We start from the raw sequence: 20,472 nt of genomic DNA, 5'->3' as shown, positions 1-20,472 counted from the left end.
GGTGACATTTATACACAATCACCTGATTTACCGCAACCGATCAGTATAAATTTATGATATGCAATAAATCTTAGAAAGCAAAGGTCAAACCTTCTATCTGTTTTGGCACAATTTTGTTTTGTCACAATTTTGCTCCTCATTACAGAAGTGACTTATCTCTCATGTATATATTTGCTGCCATCTGCTGCTGAGGCTTAGCGACATGCACGATGAGTTTGAAAAAGTTCCGTTCAAATTTTGTTTCTGTTCAAACTGACAAATGATCACCTCTCATTCTCTCATTTCGCATCACCAACAATAGTGGCAAGGAAAGAAAGAGTCAACTTTTTCTACACAACCCCCTTTTAAAGCCTAACTCGTAAAACCCTTCCAACAATCCTGCCTGTGAAAACCTAGCTGAAATAGATCTTGTGCTTCATCTGTTATTTACTGTCTCATGCCAATAATTGATTCCTGGGTTAAATATTTTAGTTCATAAAAAACTTGTGCACCTCTATAGATAGGTTAATCAGCCAGTCATTACCCTTTATGATTGGCAGTGTAAGTGTACCACATAAATTGTCAGCATGATATTCAAGTGTCAATCTGGAAAACATCCTCCATCACACTCATGACTAGCCCATGGTCAGACCAAACTGCATGCTCCTGATCTCATGTCCTTCAGCTTCCAAGATGAATTATCTTCTAATTCAAAGGCCATTTAAGAAGCCTATGATCTCAGATCCAAAAGTTGCAAATTGAGGCTTGAGGAATAAATTGAAAAGCATTGCTAACACAACATTAGCTGTTCTTCCCTAGGATACTCTCTAAACAACTCACCTCAAATCAGAGGACAGAAATAAAAAGGTGAGAAAGTGACAGAAAGTTGGCAGTGAGATTGTATAAAGTTCAAAAGAGGAACAAGAGAAAAAAGGTATTTAAAAATTAACAATAAGAGTATAAATTGAGAACTTTGATCTCTTCTTCATGGAATTCAAACTCAAAAGGACAGGAAAAAACTGAAAGGCACCATTTTCCTAAGAGATAGGTTTTAAATTGGACTTTTCAGATAGCACATTGCCTTTACATCTCACTGGGAAACAGTATCAGTAAGAGCAAGAATAGAGTAGGTTGAAAATTATTAATACATGACTAAGGATATCACCTACACAAGTATACGATAGCATTACAAAAGTGATATAAATACCCAAAACAAGAACCAGCTTAACCCGTAAGCGTTCACTACCATTTTATTTGCACAAAACCTTTGGTACTATTTGCCATGAGGGACCCAATATTTACTAAAAGGACAGAAGGTCTGATTCTTTATGGCAATTTCTACAGTCCAAGTTACCAATTTTTTTTTGTTCTGCACTGCTTCCAAGTCATGCTAACCCCATAACAGACACATGATTGATTGTCACATCAGCTGCTGTATTGCTGAAGACCCTAAACTGTAATGCTGAGATACTCTGTCCTACCTTTTCCAATTTGGAAAGAGTTTTATTTCAGTGGAACTGTAATCTATCATCCTACCTGCATTTTCTTGACTTCAGGGAAGTCCCCTGCAGAGATATGGTACTCCCTTTGTAGCTGGGTGTAGATCTCTGGTAATCTGCTGATCAGTTCCTTCTTCTTGTTCTCTTTTCCAAATACGGAGGGCATTTCTTTTTTCAGATAGCTGATGATATAAGCATGAACCTAAAAAGAAGCAAAACTGAAATCAAGACTACTGTTTATCTACACTTAGCATTAGTGTTCTTCATGCAGGTCGTAAAAAGAAACAGAAATAATATGTTTCCTGAAGTCAGCTCAAGGATACGATATTATCAACAATTGTTTCTGAAACTTGACATTTACGTGAACAGTTATCAACTAGTTTTGCTGCTTTCAGCATTCCTGTGAAGGGCAGAGAGCAAGCAAACACATTTAAAAGAAATACAGATGCACACTTGCAGCTTAAGGAGAAGCATGGTACAGCATTCTATCAGTACCAACAGTGAGAGAAAAAGCAAGGCCCCAAAATCACATCCTAACACCACATGCAGTGATCATACGCAGTGCCAGCCATACTGGTCCACCTGCCTCAGTGGTAGAGATTTGTAACTCCATTTGTCTCACCAGTTATTGTGAGAAGCAATGGGATAACACTTCAAGTAATCCAAGTATGCTAAGCGGCAGGGCTATCTAGTTGAAGTGACACTGCATTCCTACCTATTCACTCCCAGAAAAGCGAGGACCTATAGTCTGTATTTATGCAGCCACCAGAGGACGACAGAGCAGTCAGTATACTATAAGAACAGCATGCCGTTGGCTGCCTTGTGAAGCCTTAGGGAGAAAAGTAGAGCCTTTCCAGCATATAAGGAAAGACGTTAATTTAGGATGACAAGTCCTAAAATACATTGATACTTGCAGAGCTCTTTGAGTTTCCCATCTGCCATGATCAAGATAACCCAGCACTGCCATCAAAACATCCATCCTGCCCATGCACCCTCCCTTCCACCCTTACCCTGAACCTTCCACCTCTTCACCTTTACCACCCTCCCACCACCTTTCACCACAAAAAGGATCTGTTTAGCCACACAGCAAGTGATCTGGTCCAGGACAGAAACGGACTCACTTCTTAACTGAGGCGAGTTGACTTACCCACTTCATTGTGTGGACACTGACACTCGTTCTGCACAAGAGAGGGAAGCACAAGGGCAGCCTTCTTTTAGAAGCAGCACGCATCTATCACAACTTGACATAATGAAACTGCTTTCCTAAGCTCTGACCTGGCCAGGACCACTGAAGTCAAATGACCCCCACAGCAGGATAAATCTTTACAGAACTGAGGTCCTTCTTCATTAAAAAAGGATGCAGCTGTTTCCAAACCAGAAGTTACTTACAATTTTCACACACACAGAAAAAAAGGTTAAAAATAAGAATGTCTATCAAACCATTGAGCCGTAAAAAGCTGAAATTTTGAAGACTGGGGAAAGACAGACTACCACAAAAAAGCATCAGTAGGAAAAATGGATTACATAGATGTGGTATAATACTTAATACCTACCAAAACATGACAGAATGTGCCTTACAGTATTCTGTACAAACTTTACACAATCTGTATAGTGCTCTCCCATTCTTTTCCTTACTTATTTAGGAGGCTTACTGCAAACTGGAAGAAAAAAATTTCTTTGTTTTTAAAGAAAAATGGTGTAACCAGTTTTTATTTGCACGTCTTACGATCACAACTTTCACACATCACTTCCTCATACCTAAAATAAGTGCATGCATTTTAACTGCAGATAAATTTAGATTTCTACAGAAGAGAAAAAAAAACACAACCCAGCATAAAGAAGCAGGGTTTCTCCATAAAACCATGAAATTTTTGTAACAGGGTAGGTATGAGTTTTTCTCCAGAACGACAGAACTGATTCAACAAAGATATCTCTAAGAGAGTTTATAAGTAATTGTAAGTAATTTTATGGATCTAATGTTCAAAATAATACTTTGAGTGAAACCAGAAAAGTGTGTTTATAGTTCAGAAGCACTAACGGCTTCACATGTGTATGCTAAGTAGCCTAAGGTCTGCCAGTATGCACATGTGTTTCTTGTAGATAAGAACAGTTGCCATCTTCAAAATGGTATAGTGAGTCACAGAACTTTAAAAAAAAAAAAAGGAAAAAGAAAAAGATAAAAGCCTAATGCCCAAATTTGACAGCAAGTTAACAGTTTGCTTTTGGGGTTTGTTACTGTACATGCTTTAGAAGAGATTAAAAACAGAATGGCATGAAATAGGACAAAAAAATATCATGCAATGCTGTAAAAAATGATTTTTGAGTGTCAGTACTTTAGGTTCAGTTTGGACGATAGAAAGACAACACTGGAAATATTACATTGTTGCTTTCCTGCAGATAAACAGTTTATTCCCCTTCAATAGCTGTCTAATTAACATGCCTTATGAGCATAGTATTTTATATTCACCTTTAACCATTTTTATTTTACATTACATAGAAACACCTAAAGACAATCCATCTGACACTTTTCCACTTCCAAAACAGTTGTAACAAATGAAAGCAAAAAGGTGCCAACAAGATCGACAAAACAGATTGAGATCATAGCAACTTTTAACACAACATCATCAGGAATGTGAGTTTAAATGGAATTTTCAAGGAAGCAACTGCTATGGGGTGCCCTAAAGCTCAGGTCACAAAAAAACACCCCACTCACAACCCTTTAAGTGTGTCATTATATTCAGAGAATTAAGCAAGCCAGCATAGGAAGTGGTATACATCCCCCTACGACTATTTTTTTATAAATGTAAGTGCAAGTCCTCTTCATTTTTGCTTACAAGTTCACAGGAAAATGTATTCCAACTGCATTAACTCAACTGATGTTCTGGTTGATAACTGCATAGGAAATTAGAATTTCTCTCCAGTACCACCAGCTTTCTCCCCAAGTATTTCTGAGGTTAGTTTTCCTTCTTTTCCAATTTTCCAAATGATAAATTGTAATTCTTGAATCATCAATTTTCATTTTGATCTTGAGCTTTTCAAAACAAAGAGAAGCTTAGCAGTGCATTTAACTGTTATTCTTACAGCAGCTGCAGTGCTACAATAAAAGAAACTCACTGCAGAATCAGAGAAACAGGCAAAGCAATACTTCAGACTGCAGCCAAAGCTTATTCTAGTCAGGCTGTGAGAAGAAAGGACAGATGAAGCTAGTATTGTTAAGCAGGTAGTCTGAAGATTAGTGTAAAATATAACCGGAAGGTTTTACAAATGGGTAATTAAAACTTGGTGATAATTCACCAAGCTTTACAGTGACATCCACTCATTCATCAAAGATAACTAGAGACCTATAAAAAAAAAAAATTAAAGGTTTTCAAGAGTCAGCTGTAGACAGTCACAGCACTGTCACACACAGCCTGCCCATGCACACTAGTTAGTGACTGTAATTTGTACACAATGAATGTACTCCTCCAGAGCTGAAAACAAGGGGAATGGTGACAGGGGCTACCTACAGTGGGGCAGGTAACTCATGTTCCTGGATAATGAGACAGGCATGTTTTTTTCTGGATATGATGACACAAAGTCTGTATACAATTGGAGAGGCTCAAGATTTTCAATCTAATGCACAAGCATCTCTCCAATTCATTAGTATCTGTGCTTCACCAAGAGTGAGGCTTTTAATCAATCTTGTATTCTAGGGTGTAACAAATGCATTTAGTCAAAGTGTTTTTCCACTGCAGCTGATTGATAGTATGCATTAAGGCATTAATATGCAAAAAAGCATATGGAAGGTTGCATGTGGATAGCTTTGGTTGTGTTTTTTCACCTCCCCCCCTTTTTTTTTTTTTCAAGTGTTCTTTACATAACAACTACCATTAAATAAAAAATTAAACAAAAAAAAAAAAAGAAAAAAGGTTTATCTCCCAAAAGTAACATTAAGATTGCCTGGCTGCAGAGTGTAAAAGAAATTAAAAAAATCATTCCCATACCAAGCAAACAATAGCTTTAATGCCCTAAAAAACCCATCAAAACCCTTCTCTAAAGTTAGGGAGACATCCAAGCACAAGTCTCAATTTCTTCCTACTTGCTTCTATATCCTGAGTGGCTACCTCTTGCTTGAAAAACTGACAATTCAATCCATTTGCTGAAAAACACACTGTTTATAGGTAGAGAAAGATTGGGAAGGCTTAGAAAGGACATACCGAAGAGACCGCTCATTCAATTAATATAGGTTTTTTTATCTTTTCTTACCTTTGCAAGTCTTGCCCTCTTAATGAGATCATTGAGTTTCCGCACAGCCGCCTTCTGCGGGAGACTCTGGATATCCTTGAAAAGATCTTGTGCCTCGGCTTCAAAGAGTCTCCGATTCTCTGTGTTTCGGAGAGGATGGGCCCAGAAGGAGCCAATGTACACCCGCAGCACTTCTGGAGTGTTGATCACCTTTCCCAGGGACCACATGAGAGCACCGTAGACCCTCATCAGCTGCTGTGTGTCCACTTGGTCAGCCTTATTAAGCACTACTCGAATCTTGTCATCCTGGCCCCGGAATGACTTAATAGCTTCTGAAAACTCATCAGATATATCCAGCTTATGGGCATCAAAAAGTAGGATGATGCGGTCAACCCTCTCAGCAAACCACTGGAGAACTTGGCAGAAGTCGTAGCCTGAAGGAAGAATACACTATTACAGTTCTACCATTCAGAAAAGCGAGTCTCAGAGAAGGCAGGGCTGGGGATAGACAACAAGGGGATCATAGCATCTGCCTGGGGGAAAAGAGGAGATGAACCACCTGTAGGAGAGCGTCTGTGGACTATGAGGTCAGGACAACTGTACCCTGCATTTCCTTAGACCGGTCTGACTATTACTGCCTTTTGTTCTTATCACTGCCCTTCCTTCAACCTTACTATCCATCTCTTAGGTCATTCTCTTTTGTGCTGCTGTCAGTTACCATCTCAGGCCCATGTCTGCCTCTTCTCAGGAGTTCTGGTTCCTGTAGAGCACCCAAGCTAAGCAGGTCTGTGGGGCTCTTATCACAAGCTCTCTTCGTCACTGTGAACACCAGCCACTTTTGTAGCACTGCCTATCTGTACTAACAAGGAATGTTAGTGCAGCACTCCGGCATAGGTCAGCAATGAAAAATATTTGGATTTTAAAACCATCTCTAAACTCATCTCTCCTTGCATTGCAACAGTTGGTTATTTCGGCCACAGCAGACTCAGAGATACAATTTACAAGTAATGTGCTGGCATTGCTGATGGCTTTGGGGACGTGACAGGTTACAGAACACAAGCAGTGACCTTTCTGATAATCTCAAACAAATTTTTTGATGTTCTTAAAGGAAGACGTTTTCATAGCACCTGTCTGAACACTTTTATAAGTGCAGCTGGTACATAATCCACACAACAAACAGTATTCAGGAACTTCTTATTCAGAAGTGACACATTTAATCCGCAGAGAATCACCACTAGTGATGTGTCATTGGGCTTGGCATGGATGTGACTCATTTTGTTTGAGTAAGGAACAGCAATGTATGAGCTGGGAGCTGACATCCCACCCCTCCTCTTCCTCTCAGAAAGAAATCAGAGCTGAAAGAGGGAGCAGTCAAAATGCAAGGACTGGCATAAGTAAACCAAACAGAATCAACAGTTTTGCTCCCAGCAGCACATATTTAAATGCCAACAGCAAAGAAAGCTCAGTTACCACCAGTGAGCCCTCCAGGCTGTCTTTGGTCATTTCTCAGCTGTGCAAGATAAGCCTTTAAACCGCCAATCCCTCAGCAAAGAAAACCCACTTAGACTACTCATACATGAGCCAATTATCCAAACACTTCATACACCTGGTCCAGATACAAGCACCTTTCCTCATTCTCCCTAGCATCTTTTAAACAGTATAAATAAAAGGGTATGGAGACATTGTAAAGTTGCTTAGCTTTTCTTAAAACAATGCTGGTTCAGTCAAGTCATTATTCATTATACCTTCAAGTTGGTGGTCTTTAACAGGAAACCCAAAAGCAAATTAACTTTAGTTGCTTTTCAGCAGAACCTGACTAGGGCCAACATCAAGAAAAGCAGACAACATGAAAGTAATAAGAAAAAACAGTGAACTCCAGGTTTGTCATTGAGCATACTTATGCATGTTTAGCAACACAGGAAAGAACTCAGTCTTAAGTCTTTTGTTTAAAAATTACAAATAGCATCTGAAATGAAATCCAGGAATTCTAGTTAATAGTAAGAAAGTGTCCCCAGTTACGTGTCTCCCCCCCCCCCAAATCATAAAGCTTCACTAAAAATCCAGCACAGACACCTCAAACTGAAAGGAGAGGGCTATGTTAAAAAGGTGTTATTAGGATCCAAAAGGATGCAGGTCAGACTCATTAACTTGCTATACAAAAAAAAAAAACATCATAATCTTTCCTATTAAAAGGATTGCTTTGTAAGGAACGCAAAATCCATCCCCTTTCCAGATAATGCTGCTCTGGTACTTTCACAGGTTCTTTCCTGTGACCAGTTCCTGAAGGGCTGAACACCGAGATGAAAGTTTTCCACAAATGGATATGTGAGAAAGTGACTTATAAGGCTGGTTAAATATATAAATTCCCACCACACATTTGATGCATTTTGAACTGTAAAAACAATTGTACAGTCAACCAGTCTACGTTAACTAACAATAAATTTATTTTAAATATGAATTAAATATTAATGAGGCATTTGCTTTGAAAAAGAAAAGTCGACTTGTTGAAAACGGGTAAGAAAAAGACCTCAAAAAAAATCTGAAAAAATTGTTTATTTTAATTAAAATTTGTCATTAGAAGTGAACCTATTTTATATACAGACTTAGTGGTTACACATTAGAGTATATCTGAACTACAGAGAAGTAATATATGGTTAAATATTCCAGCACTGAGACACAACGCATTTAGGATTCTGTCACATACAGTACCTGTGCGTGGATTAGGACTTTCAAAGTTGAGCAATACTAGGTGAACACTGATCAGTTTGGAAAACTTGACCAAAAAAATTTGGTGTTGATACTTCTCAGCTTCTTGCTGCTCTACTGTTGCTAATTCTTCAAAGGTTTGTTCCCAATGACTCATGTCAGCAATTATATCCAGCCTGAGGATCTATGTCTCACCAGGTACAACATCTACTTGCAATGCATATTAGAAAGTCACAAGTCACCCTTGTACCCAGCTATGGAACAGAGGGAGCAGTGATCCACCAGCAGCAGTACAGAGCTCTTGAGCTCATCCCAAGCTGCAGGGAAGGAGAGAGTTGGTGCCTCCAACAGAGGCATAACTGTTGGGCATCAGTAAGGGGCTGAGCAGAGACCACAGAGGAGAACAAAATGAAACAATATAGAAGAGAGAAACTGCATGGGGTTACCAGTCCTGGAAACACTGATGGGAAGAATGATCGTGAGCTCTCATGTGTCATTAGCACTGGGCAAAGCACCAGCCCCATGCATGACAGCCACCAGCCATACTCAAAGACACAGCTGTGCAATCGTACAGTACGAGCATGGGTCAATTTTTTGTGCCAGCTAGTGATGAAGATTTGAACACATGGTAGGCTTTCCCTTGTGGGCCCAAGGTAAATAATTTCTGACTTGCCCTAATACCATCTCCCAAAGCTTTTGCAATTCAGAAAACAATCAGGGAGGCTTGATGGGCTGCACCCATCCTCTTTGAGCACAGACAGGCCGAGTGTCCAGTTCTTCCACCCCTGGGGCTGGCACTGCTGGTGCAGCAGAAGAGGCACCTCTCAGATGAAGGCTGCTATGAGGAGCCTCCAAGCTCAGAGAAGAGTACCCACTTACCAGATGAATCAGGGGCAGGCAGGGTGCCGGAGTGATCCCACCTGCCATTGCTGTCCAAGTACCAAAACCAAGGCTACAACACAATTTGGATAGGAGCAGCCTTTCCCTCCTGCCCAATCTGCTGTTCTTCTAATGTTTTGCCACAGGTGAGCATCTAAACTGCCCAGTCTTTCAAATTGAGCTCAGTCCCACATAGAAATGTGCACTTTTTGCTGTCCAGGGTGGAAGTTTCCAGTTATGTTAACGAAAAAAGCCTGTCTCAATCCAGCACCCCGGACAACACTCTTACTGCACTCCCATTGCTGGACTAATCCTAAGGGCAACGTACAGTGTCTCACTGCAAGGGAAAGCCTGACACAACGCTGCAACTATACACATCACCTAACTTAATCCCTGACTGCATTTTCACAAGCCAGATTGAACTGAGAAAGTTACCTGTATTTAAGTAACTCCAGTTCCAAAAATGTAAGCTAACCAATATCCTCCATTCTCCTCTGAGCTCTTCTCCCGTACTTGAAACCCTTGCCTTCATGCCACTCACGGTTCATGATTACCACCACCCCCCCGTCCCTTTCTAAAAGGGGCTCCTCCCCATACCCTGCCAAACATTGCTTCTCCTTCCTCCTCTCATTGTTCCTTCCAAATATTGCAGACCACACGCACATTTCTGTCTGACACGGGCTTTGTGAACGTCACCAGTGATGCTGCAGAAGCGGCACAGGGACGGGCATTGTCTGACGGGAGACAATGCTGGCACACGTCTGCGCATTCTCCTCCAGCCACTTACGCAGCCCCTGAACTGACAGGCAGGAAGCTTCTGGCACATCCTTCTGCCGACAACAGGAGCGGGAAAGGTGTGTCAAGAAAGACAGCTTTGAATGTTGCGCTCTGTGTGTATTTTTGACCCTTCAGAAAGCAATCAGCTCCTTTACCCATGGCCTGGGTGCTTTCCAGAGTTATAAATAAAACATGCTGATAAGTAGTGTATATCCTGTATTTTTACATAGTCCCTTTACTGTTTTCCTGCATTTTAAAACTGGAAGTTAACATTTGATGGCTTTGCTACACCCTACTCCTAGTGATACCTGTCAAACTCTATCATTATGCAGGTGTTACATCCATTCATAGTTAAGCAGTTACTCATGGGAAGATGGAAAAAAACACCAACAGCAAAAAGTGAAGGTTTTACACTGAGGTCCTGTAATGTTATTCCTCCATCAAACACATTAAAACATCACCAATAAGAAAAATTGCTGCTCACCAATGTTAGAAACAAGCTAAACTTCTAGAAAGCTAATTTAAAAACTCGGATATGAACAGACACCAACAATTTGCAGAATAGAAATCATCTAAGAATACTTATCAGGTGTTATTAAGTGTCATATTCCATTACCAAATTATGAAAAATCTCATCTTGTATATATTATTTAGAAAATAGCAGCAAGAGGAATAAGGAATAAGGAAAACAAAAGTTTAAGACATAAACAGAAAGAAACCAAAAGCCTAAAAAATTTGCTGAACTATAAAATTTTGAAATACAAAATTGTGAAATTGTCAGAAAACGAATTCTGAAGAATCACCCTGTGTATTTAGGCTTTCCTGGCAAGCACAGAAAAGCATCCCTATGTTTAAGTCTGTTATCACCTTCACAGTGAAAGCAAATGGCAGTTCCCATAGTGAAGCATACCAGCTGCAACCTTTTTCAGTGAGCAGCAGCCAGTGAAATTAAGAGGTAACAACACACATTTTGTAGGAGAAAACCTTTGTTGGTCTGAAGGTGTACAAACAGAACCTTCTCCAACAGAGACGCATTTAGGGACAGCAGAAAACACCTTGTAGAATCCTGGTCACATTGGCACACAGTGATTTAAAAAGTAATCTAAGCAACTCAGACTTCAAAATGTGCTAAATTAGACTTGTAGCATAATACATCAAAGTGAGTCCAACTCCTGCAGGAAGCAGGTCAGACAGGTTTGCTATGTCCAGCACCACAGGACAAGTCAAGTTTGTACTCCACCTCCACAAAACCACCTGTATGAAAACTGCATAAGCAACCCAAAAGTCATACAGAGGAAATGTATCTGACTATGCAGTATTTCGGACACGGGTGAGTGCCGTATTGCCTAATCATAAGCATGTGCAATAGGTCATACAGTGACCTGTAGGTACTTCATGTATGCATCTGATGCCTAAGTATATGAAACCTTAAACCTTGGCAGCAGATGCCCTGCAAACCTGGGGCACAGAGAGAACAGCACTCTAAAACTGACTCCCCAAACCTTATTTAGAGTACAACCACACTGATTAAACTGCATACAGGAGAACCACATTTGTGATAAAAGAACTATGCCAAGCATTCAAGACAATCTTTCACACACTGAAAGAAAATTCATTAAATGCAAACTAGTCAAGTTAAAGCCTGCAAAACAGGTAAGAGTTAGATGTTATGACTCAGCACTGTCAGCTTAGGTGAAAGTCTACCATATCAAAGGGCAGGCCAGCTAGGCCATAAAAGCAATTGACAAGGCACATACCATCAAGAATTCTGAGCAACAGAAGAAAAACAGTCACAAGTTACAAGAGCAATTCTAGATGGCAGTGAAGAGCCATGGTCCTTCAACAAACACAGGACTACCAGTGAAATATAACCTAAAGTGAAACACAACTATCCCACATGGTAAGTCTGGGACTAACTTCCACAGCAATCCCTAATGGTGTCAAATTTTGTCATACAATTGCTTACTTTTTCAGTGACATATTAATATCATGTTCTTGTTTCCTGCTTATTTCATGTTTGCTTCCACACTGTTATAGAAGTGGCGGCAGATACTTGAATGTTGCCAAGCATCATCTTCCCTTGATTTAAGAAGCAGAGAGGGAAAAAGATGAGCCTGATTTTTCTTGGTGGAGGAAAAAGGGAGCTAGAATCCATAACAAAGAAGCAGAAGTAGGAGATTTAAGACCATCTCTGATTTTATCAGACTCTGTGTAAACTGAGACTTAAATATTTTGTGGACATCTTATGAGAAGATTAAAGATGGTTAGTTACACATGTGGTAATTTCTGCCTAGAAATAAGAGTGCCAGCTTGCAGTATTTGTTTTACTCATCTGGTTTGGCAACATTCAAGCCTTTGCTTGCACAGAGGTAGAGCACTCATTGCTGTTCATCTCTGCTAGTTCACCAATATATCACATACAGGAAAAGACAGCTCACCCCATGATGAATGCTTTACATGACTATATGAGCAATAAAGAGGACAAAAACCACATTCAGACACTAAACAAAGAATCCAGAAACATCTAGTAGACCAGTTTACTAAGAAAGCATAGTTTAGATCACAGTCTTAAATTAATCTCTTATTCTGTCACTGCAATGTAAAGATAAAACTATGGTTGCACAGCTGGCATAAATTGTGCTCATTCCAGGATTTCCTCAGAAAATGCCAGATGTGGTACGTTAAAGAACTGATTACTTCCCCCTCCCAAGTTTCCATTTCTTAAGCAAAGGTCTGAAAACAGAGGGCAGCATAAGCCACACACTGGATCACTACCATTTGCAACTCCACAGAAACCTCTGACATGCACTTAAATGCAGCTGAAGGAAACAAGGAAGAAAGTTATTTACATGATGCTGGTTTAATAGTTTCTCAAGGACAGGCTAATTTTCTTAAACAGCATGTTAAAAACAAGGTTAAGTTCTTCACAGAATTTTCATTTTATTAAAAAAAATACTCATTCCCTCTTCTTCCTGCTACCTTAACTCTTTAGACTAAAAATTATATTATGATATGACTGAGCAACCTTAAGAAGCAACACTAGCAGCTGTGCCTACAATAAAAGCACCTTATTTATAGCCCAAACCCCTCAGTTTTTCAACATGACCAGCTTGAAGAGCTGTAGCTATTATGAAACATTTCTTCATTCATGAACTTCAATAGTATATATGAGTCTATTCATTCTTACTTTGTGGAAAGCAATTAAATGATGGAAATAAGGTTTTTTCTCAGGAGCGACAAAGCACTAATTAGTCAACAGACCGTGCAACCATAGCCATTTGCAGCCATAGCAGCAGGATGATAGCAATCCCAGCCCCACCAGTTTTCAAGAGAGAAAATTCCAAACCCTACTTCCAGCCTTAAAACATGGGTTTAACAGGACTTGTAGTAAGAAAGTTTGGGACACACCACCACTCAAAACCACTAAAGCAGGCCTCAAACAGATTAGGATAATGACTTGTCCAGTACAGCAAAAATAGTTAATAAGCTTGGTTATTTTCAAGTCCTGCAACTCACCTCTGCTGATGCGCTGCTTCTCTCCAGAGAGAATGCCAGGGCTGTCAATGATACTGATGCTCTTCAGTACCTGGTTAGGTAACTGAGAACACATGAACCTGCGGGAAAGGAGGAGAGAAAAAACATTAACAATAGCTCTAGCTCACATGTACATTGTCCCTTGAGAGCTCCCCTTCATATATCTGCTTTTAGAAAGACTTGAGTGAGATTTTTAACAAAAAAGTTTCTTAAGCCCTAATGGACCCCTATGTCTGGCAACCACACATGTTCAAGAAAACAAAATGTAAAGAGAGCTATTAAAAAAAAAACCACTAGAAAACCTTATAAAACCATATATATATCTAAGCAAAATTTGGAATTTTATCAGTGCAAGAGCTGACAACATGGGCCATACATGCAATGTTAAAAAGACTGTATAAAACAAACATTTTGCTAGGAGTAAAACTAGCATACATAATAAACAATACTTCACATACTCCAACATTTCCCCAAATTCAAAGAGATTCAAAAGAAAAGGGGAGCAGGCAGAAAGCCATACTGACAACACGTTTATATTCCAGTTACTGGCAAGTAACCCCCTGACCTGGTCTGGCAGCATTTGAACAGTCCCTGTCTCTAAACTACCACCCTCCTTAGGTGGGGCTTGGAGAGGACTGGAAAACAACAGTATTTCTCCCACAAACCGAGCAAAAGCTTTAACACTGCCAGAATCAATAGTTCAAATTACACACAGCGGGCTCTAAACAATAATCTCCTGCCTCTGCGATGGCAGACAAATTCAATGGTGGTATTATGAAAAATAAATAATTCACGAGGCCTCTGAGAGTTATGCAAAAACCACTTTGTGTGTTAAATCCAAACTACCCTGATGCTTCTGGGACAGTGCAGGACTGAAGAACTTCACCTCCCTTCATCATAAACTGCCTTTAAGAGATTTGCATAAGAGTTTAATCTTCTTAAGGGGTAGCAGCTGAAGACATACTCGCAAGCAGACAGTGTAACCTGCCCTCCTGTGAATCTGCAGAGCTTGGCAGCCATTCTCTGGGAGGCAGCCCAGCACAGAGTTAAGCTGCAGGCTCAGGCCATAGGAGAGCTGCCCTGTGTTAACCCATCGCTTTAGAAGGCACACTACCTCAAGAAACAGGGTATCACTGACAGCAAATTTTAACCGTACCAAGGTCAAACAAGAACTTTAAGATCAAAGATAATCTGAGTTAAGATGAATTCAGGCAGTCAAATATCACACAAAAGGTAAGATATATCAAAATTTGGAAGCTATTTTTGGACAGATAATAATTCAGATCATTCAAAGGAAATCAGAAAGAAAAAAAAATCTTTACACCTCACTTCACCTTGTTTTTCAGGTGTCCTTGTAGTAACAAGTCTGTAACAAAAGCACACAGCATCTCTTTTTGGGTACAACAGAAACGGCAGCATCAGCTATGCCCCTCACTGAAACCCAAGAGGGGAATAAGGAAACAGCAGCCACCTTGGCCTGATAAAACCTTAGGGTATGTAAACAGCACTACCTTTCTTTTTTGGGGGGGGGGGGGGGGGTGGTGGTGGTGGTGGTGGGTTTTTTAGTGGAACATCAGGTGTAGAAAATACTGCAAATCCTGAAGCAAACTTTTCCACTAAGGCTAATCTTTTTAAGAGATGCATTTGAAAGGGCAGTGAGGTGCTATTGAATAAAGTAACATTTTTTGAACTTTCCAAAACCTAAAGGAGACACTATGTTAAAGCAAACACATTTTGTGGAAGCATAGTGGACATGCATAAGCAACAAGGAAAACGCATTTAACCATGTCAACCGTTACAAAAATATACATCACTAGTATGTACAACATGAAGTAGCTTTCATAAATTTGGAACAGTGTAAAGACTAAATTTTGTTTGGTTTTTTTTTTTTTTTTTTTTAATCACTATTAGAAAGCCCAGCACTTTTTTGGTATCACTGAGATCTTTCTAGGCCTACCGTACAAGACAACAGGCACCATTATTTCAGCTGAACAATACAGCAGTATTTTCACTTAGGCATCACCCAAACTGGGACAGCTGGAAAAGGCTGTGCAAGAAAATAGAGAACTACAGGCCTCAGAAATGGAAAGACATTGAAGTCTTCACAGCACTCATTAGTGGCAAAGGGAGAAGGAAAGTATATAGGAAAAGAATATGAAATAGAAGGATAAACTCAGAATTAACTGGCTGCAGCTTTTAGAATATATACATAATCTAAAGACAACAGATGGGTTAAAAATCTTACATAAAACTAATATTTCAGACAACTTAAAACTATAATGCTAATTGTATCCAAGTATCTCTTTTTGACACTAAGATTTGGCTCTGGACCACTATTTCTTACATGACCTGTAAGAAGTGTGATTTTTTAAGTTCTGCCTCAAAAAGCAAAACTACATACTATCTACTTTAATGACAACAGACCTTCACAAAAAAAAGCTTTATAAAAAACCAGTTGTGCAAATGAGGTGACTGTAACTGCTTGTGACACATTAGACCTTTGATACCGTCATGTTTTTCATATTACTGTAAAACTATTGGTAAAGAAAACCAGCAATGTTAGACTATCCTTGCAAAAATAAGTTACATTGTTTGCAAAAATGAAAACAACTTTGTAACCACATGATTATTTTTTTTTTAGATTAAATTTGGACAACTCAAAGAATCTAGTAAGAATTTACACTCCTTTTTGTGTGCATTCAAATACCCATTAGAATAGAGCAGGACCTCATGTTTCGTCTCAGCAGGACCAATTTATTTCCGTGATCTGCTGGTATACTGCAATATTCTTTCCTCACTTATTTTAACCAGCATCCAAGGGCACTCTATGTCCTGTCCCCATCCCCTTCTCCCCCAACTTTCCTTAAAAGTACACAGGAGAAATAACAGACAAGTTTCTACACTCAGGAGCCTTACAGAGACATCTATCACAAGCAGTGAGATACAGGGGGAAATAAGAAGGGGTCATGGAAAAAAGAGGCAAGGTAACATCAATAAATTAATGCGGCTAATTAGTAAGTACAAGCCTCGATTGTGCTACTGTCCTCTTGTTTTAGTTTCTCCATTACCTCAGTCACTGTTTCCTTTCATGTCACATTTAGATGAAAAGGGCACTTGACTTCACAGCCTAAGCGACCATAGCCTTGTAAAAGTAATACCTTAAGTTTTTCCACAAAGCAAAACACTATGATTGTGAAATCATTCAAAAAATAAAGCAGGGGTGAGGGAGAGGAGTATAGAGAAATATATTAAGACAGGAGTGAAAAATGTAATGTTGGGTATAAAGCATTGTTACTGCCAGTATGGCAAATGAGAGAAGGCAAAGCAAAATACATAGTATGATCACAGGTAAAGATGACAGGGAGAAGTTACTCAAAGATACTGAAATAAAGCCTACGACATTTTCAACTAAGTAAAGTAGGAAAGGGAAGTGAGTGGACAGTATTGGAAAAGCAGCACTATGATCATAGTGGCAGGCCAAGGATGGTGCTAGGTGCTAAGCACCTAGACCTCTGCTGCAAAACTAAAGAGCAAATGTGAATATCGGGGAAGATACAGTTGCTTACAGCACTGCAATATAACAATACCACAGTCACCAGAAGAACTGGAATAATTTAGTCGGTTACTTTGAACATACATCTTTTTAGCTAGCAAATAATCTTGCTTGCCTAAGATTCAGGACCTGACACAACTAGCTAGACAGATGATTTAGCCAAAAAATTATGTAACCCATTAATCCAAACAAACATTTACTATTACTCCATGTTCTGTGTGAGTATTTTAATATTGTGCAAAATACTGTTTACAGTACAATTATATTAACTTTTCATAGAGAGCACTAGAACAGTGATATAGAAGACAAGACTTAGCCAATAATCTCACAGAAAGGGGTCCTGGACCACAAAATTGTTATTTAAAATGGGACTTGACTGCAGCTTCCCAGAGCACATATTCTTATCTCTCAGCAAAGTGATAGCCAAGCCAACTATAAGCAGCTATAAATGTTCTTCAGTGAATAAGCACAGTGAGAGATAAGACTGTACATGATGAACTTTTAACACATAAGCCAGTTTTTATCAGCCAAACAGGAAGGTTTATTGTTAGAAGAGAACCAATTTAGATTAATGGGCTTGCAAAACCAAGCCTCCATGTCAAGCCACCATCAAATACAGGAAGAAAACAATGTGATTGCTCACACAACATGAACAAAGTTATTAATAACTTTTAACTGGAAATATTTACAGTTGGACTTCATAATCTTAAAGGTCTTTTACAACCTAAACAATTCTATGATTCAGTCTGCTGCTTAAGTTACCCATGACAATACTCACAGCCTCTGAACAACTTTCCCCTTTTTTGCCAATACCCAGCAGCCATCCAGAAGCTAACGTTGTCATCCTAGTCTACAGGACTGCTTGAAGACGAGCTAGTTAAACACTTAACACCTTGAATATGTACTTTATCCAGGAGGCAAAATCAAATATTATCCATTCTTGTAGACCTTTTCACATATCCCAGCAACTCACAACTTTAAAGAGCTATACCAAGACCTCAGGTGAGACCAGCATAAAGGAACAAGACAGCATCAAAGGGAAAAGATCTTTTCCTTTTTTGGATGGTAGTTTTCAATAATAGTACTAACCTATCAGTTTCACTGAGTAGGGAGATTTGTGCCCAAACTGATCTTGAGTTCCAACTGGCATAATGCCTTACAAACAAGTTATCTGGTGGAGCATTTCAGCAGTTCTCTGTGAACTGGTTTTAACAATGATTTTCTGTTCTGATAACTGAATATATATATAAACACTCCTTACCTTTTTAATTTTTTTTAAGTTTTACACAGCTCTATGCTAGTACAACCCTACCTAATACTGCTTTTTTTTAATTTACTTAAAGAACCACTGCTCCAGCCTGTATTTGAATATTTATTCCATGCTGTTCAAAACAAGTACAGCAGAAAAAAACTTAGTAAAAAAACCACTGATGCTTGAAGGTGATATCAAGTAGAAATTTAAAGATAAAAATCAAAAGACAACAAGCAAATGGATCTCACCTGTTCAGAAAAGCATTTCCAAAGCGGCTGAGTTTGCGGAACGGCTTCTTAGGATCAACAACTAGGGCATTTCCCGGAATATTTCCCTCTGAATCTCCATACATCACAGCAATAAAAGAATCCGTGGTAGGCTCTGGACCAATCCGCATGCCTGGAAAGTCTTGTTCAAGCAGGTATCTAAAGATGGAGAATACATAAAGTAACAGAATGAATGACTGGGAATGAAAACAAAAGCAAATACCTATAATTTGCTTGAAAATTCCCAAGGATCTTCATGCTCTAGAATAATAAAATTACATTTTTTCCTGCATTTCATTATTTCTATTAACTAGGGAGGGAAAAAAACCAAAAAGAAACTACAACTGAATTCTAGTTTTTCACAAAAACTAGGTAAAAGGATAAAGTAAATCCCCTTACAAAAACAGGGTGGAAGTATTCCCTCAACAACAGCACCTGAACCACTCAAATGGATGTTTCTTCCAACAATCCCAGTGCTGTAGGTTACACCACAAGACATTGCTGCTTTTGCGTGTATTTTCAAGCCTATACACTAAAAGAGAGCAGTCTGAAACAGCACATGAGCAGTGTCAGTCTGCTGACAGATCTAACCCTTCGATAAACTCAGTATGATTTTACTAACTTTAACTCATCTTACCACAGGCAGAGATAACACAGTTATGAGACAATACAGTTACAACTGTTTGGGAGTGAGGAAAGGACTTTTTTCTTTTGACCTGCAAATCAAAAAGTAACGGTTAACTAAGTCAGACCTGCAGAACTTGAGGCCTAACAGTAACGTACTTCTGAGAGGCAGTGCTGTACCAGCCAACACCATCTTGCATCTTCCTTTTAGTAATCCACTCAAGAGATGCAGAAAGCACATACTCAATGGACCAATTCTGATACACCAAGTCTTGACTTTCCAGACAAGAAGGTCTCAAACGAAGGATGTACGTATTCAAATGCTAAAACTTAATGGAAGCAGAGCATGCATTTACAGAAAAAGCCTGTCTGCACCCCTTCCTGGGCAGCAAGTGAGAAGCAAGAGAAGCCCCAAGCCTATCAAGCAAGCCTCCAGCTTACAATGTTCCTCTGGCCTACACTATGACAGCTGCCACTTTTCAAAACCAGAAGCAGACAACCCTGCTTAACTTTAAAGCATGAATGGTACTGTCCTCATTTACAACAGCATCATCTTGAAAACATTCACCTCAACCTTAAGACCAAACTGTTTTCAAGTGTGCTGTAATTTGACATTACAGGAGCATTAAAATTCTCCAATCAACTCGAGTCATCTCATAATTATTAATTCCCTGGGTTCCATGTCACCCTGGAGTTCTTAAAAACCCCCACAATTTTAAACCAACTACAATTAAACTTTTTTACATAATCAAAGCTGGATTTAAGTGAGAGTTCTTCAGGCACAGGTGATGGTCCTATATCCAATGACAGCACTAGTTAGGTTTAAGCACTTCTATATTAACATTGGTCTTTAGATAATAGTTTTTTTCTGGCCCTTAATCCAACAGCACTATGCCTGTTCTGCTAGTGGTGGGTTGACCCTGACTGGACACCAGGTGCCCACCAAAGCTGCTCTATCGCTGCCCTCCTCAGCAGGACAGGGGAGAGAAAATATAACAAAAGGCTCGTGGGTTGAGATAAGGGCAGGGAGAGATCACTCACTAATTACTGTCACAGGCAAAACAGACTCAACTTGGGGAAATTAATTTATTACCAATCAAATCAGAGTAGGGTAATGAGAAATAAAGACTAAATCTTAGAACACCTTCCCTCCACCCCTTCCTTCTTCCCGGGTTCAAC

At 39.4% G+C, this 20,472-nt stretch overlaps 1 protein-coding gene across 5 annotated transcripts in view; it reads right to left on the bottom strand.

Moving 5' to 3' along the window:
* Positions 1–20,472, bottom strand: part of EHD4 (EH domain containing 4) — a 33,209-nt gene that overhangs the window by 5,562 nt on the left and 7,175 nt on the right. For 3 of the 5 annotated variants that reach the window (XR_007509134.1, XM_049825286.1, XM_049825285.1), the window contains exons 2-5: positions 18,652–18,828; positions 13,581–13,678; positions 5,724–6,136; positions 1,516–1,680 (exon numbers count right to left, since the gene is read on the bottom strand). Coding sequence is in view for 4 of the 5 variants with exons in the window: in XM_049825286.1 (XP_049681243.1) it covers positions 1,516–1,680; positions 5,724–6,136; positions 13,581–13,678; positions 18,652–18,828 (853 nt within the window). In the remaining variant the exon portion in view is untranslated. Of the gene's footprint in view, positions 1–1,515; positions 1,681–5,723; positions 6,137–13,580; positions 13,679–18,651; positions 18,829–19,452; positions 20,460–20,472 lie in introns of those variants that run through there. The other 2 variants (XM_049825288.1, XM_049825287.1) reach the window with 2 other exon arrangements.

Source organism: Accipiter gentilis, chromosome 22 (assembly GCF_929443795.1).
Source record: "Accipiter gentilis chromosome 22, bAccGen1.1, whole genome shotgun sequence".
Lineage (NCBI taxonomy): Eukaryota > Metazoa > Chordata > Aves > Accipitriformes > Accipitridae > Astur > Astur gentilis.
This window is presented reverse-complemented; position numbering and strand designations above follow the sequence as displayed.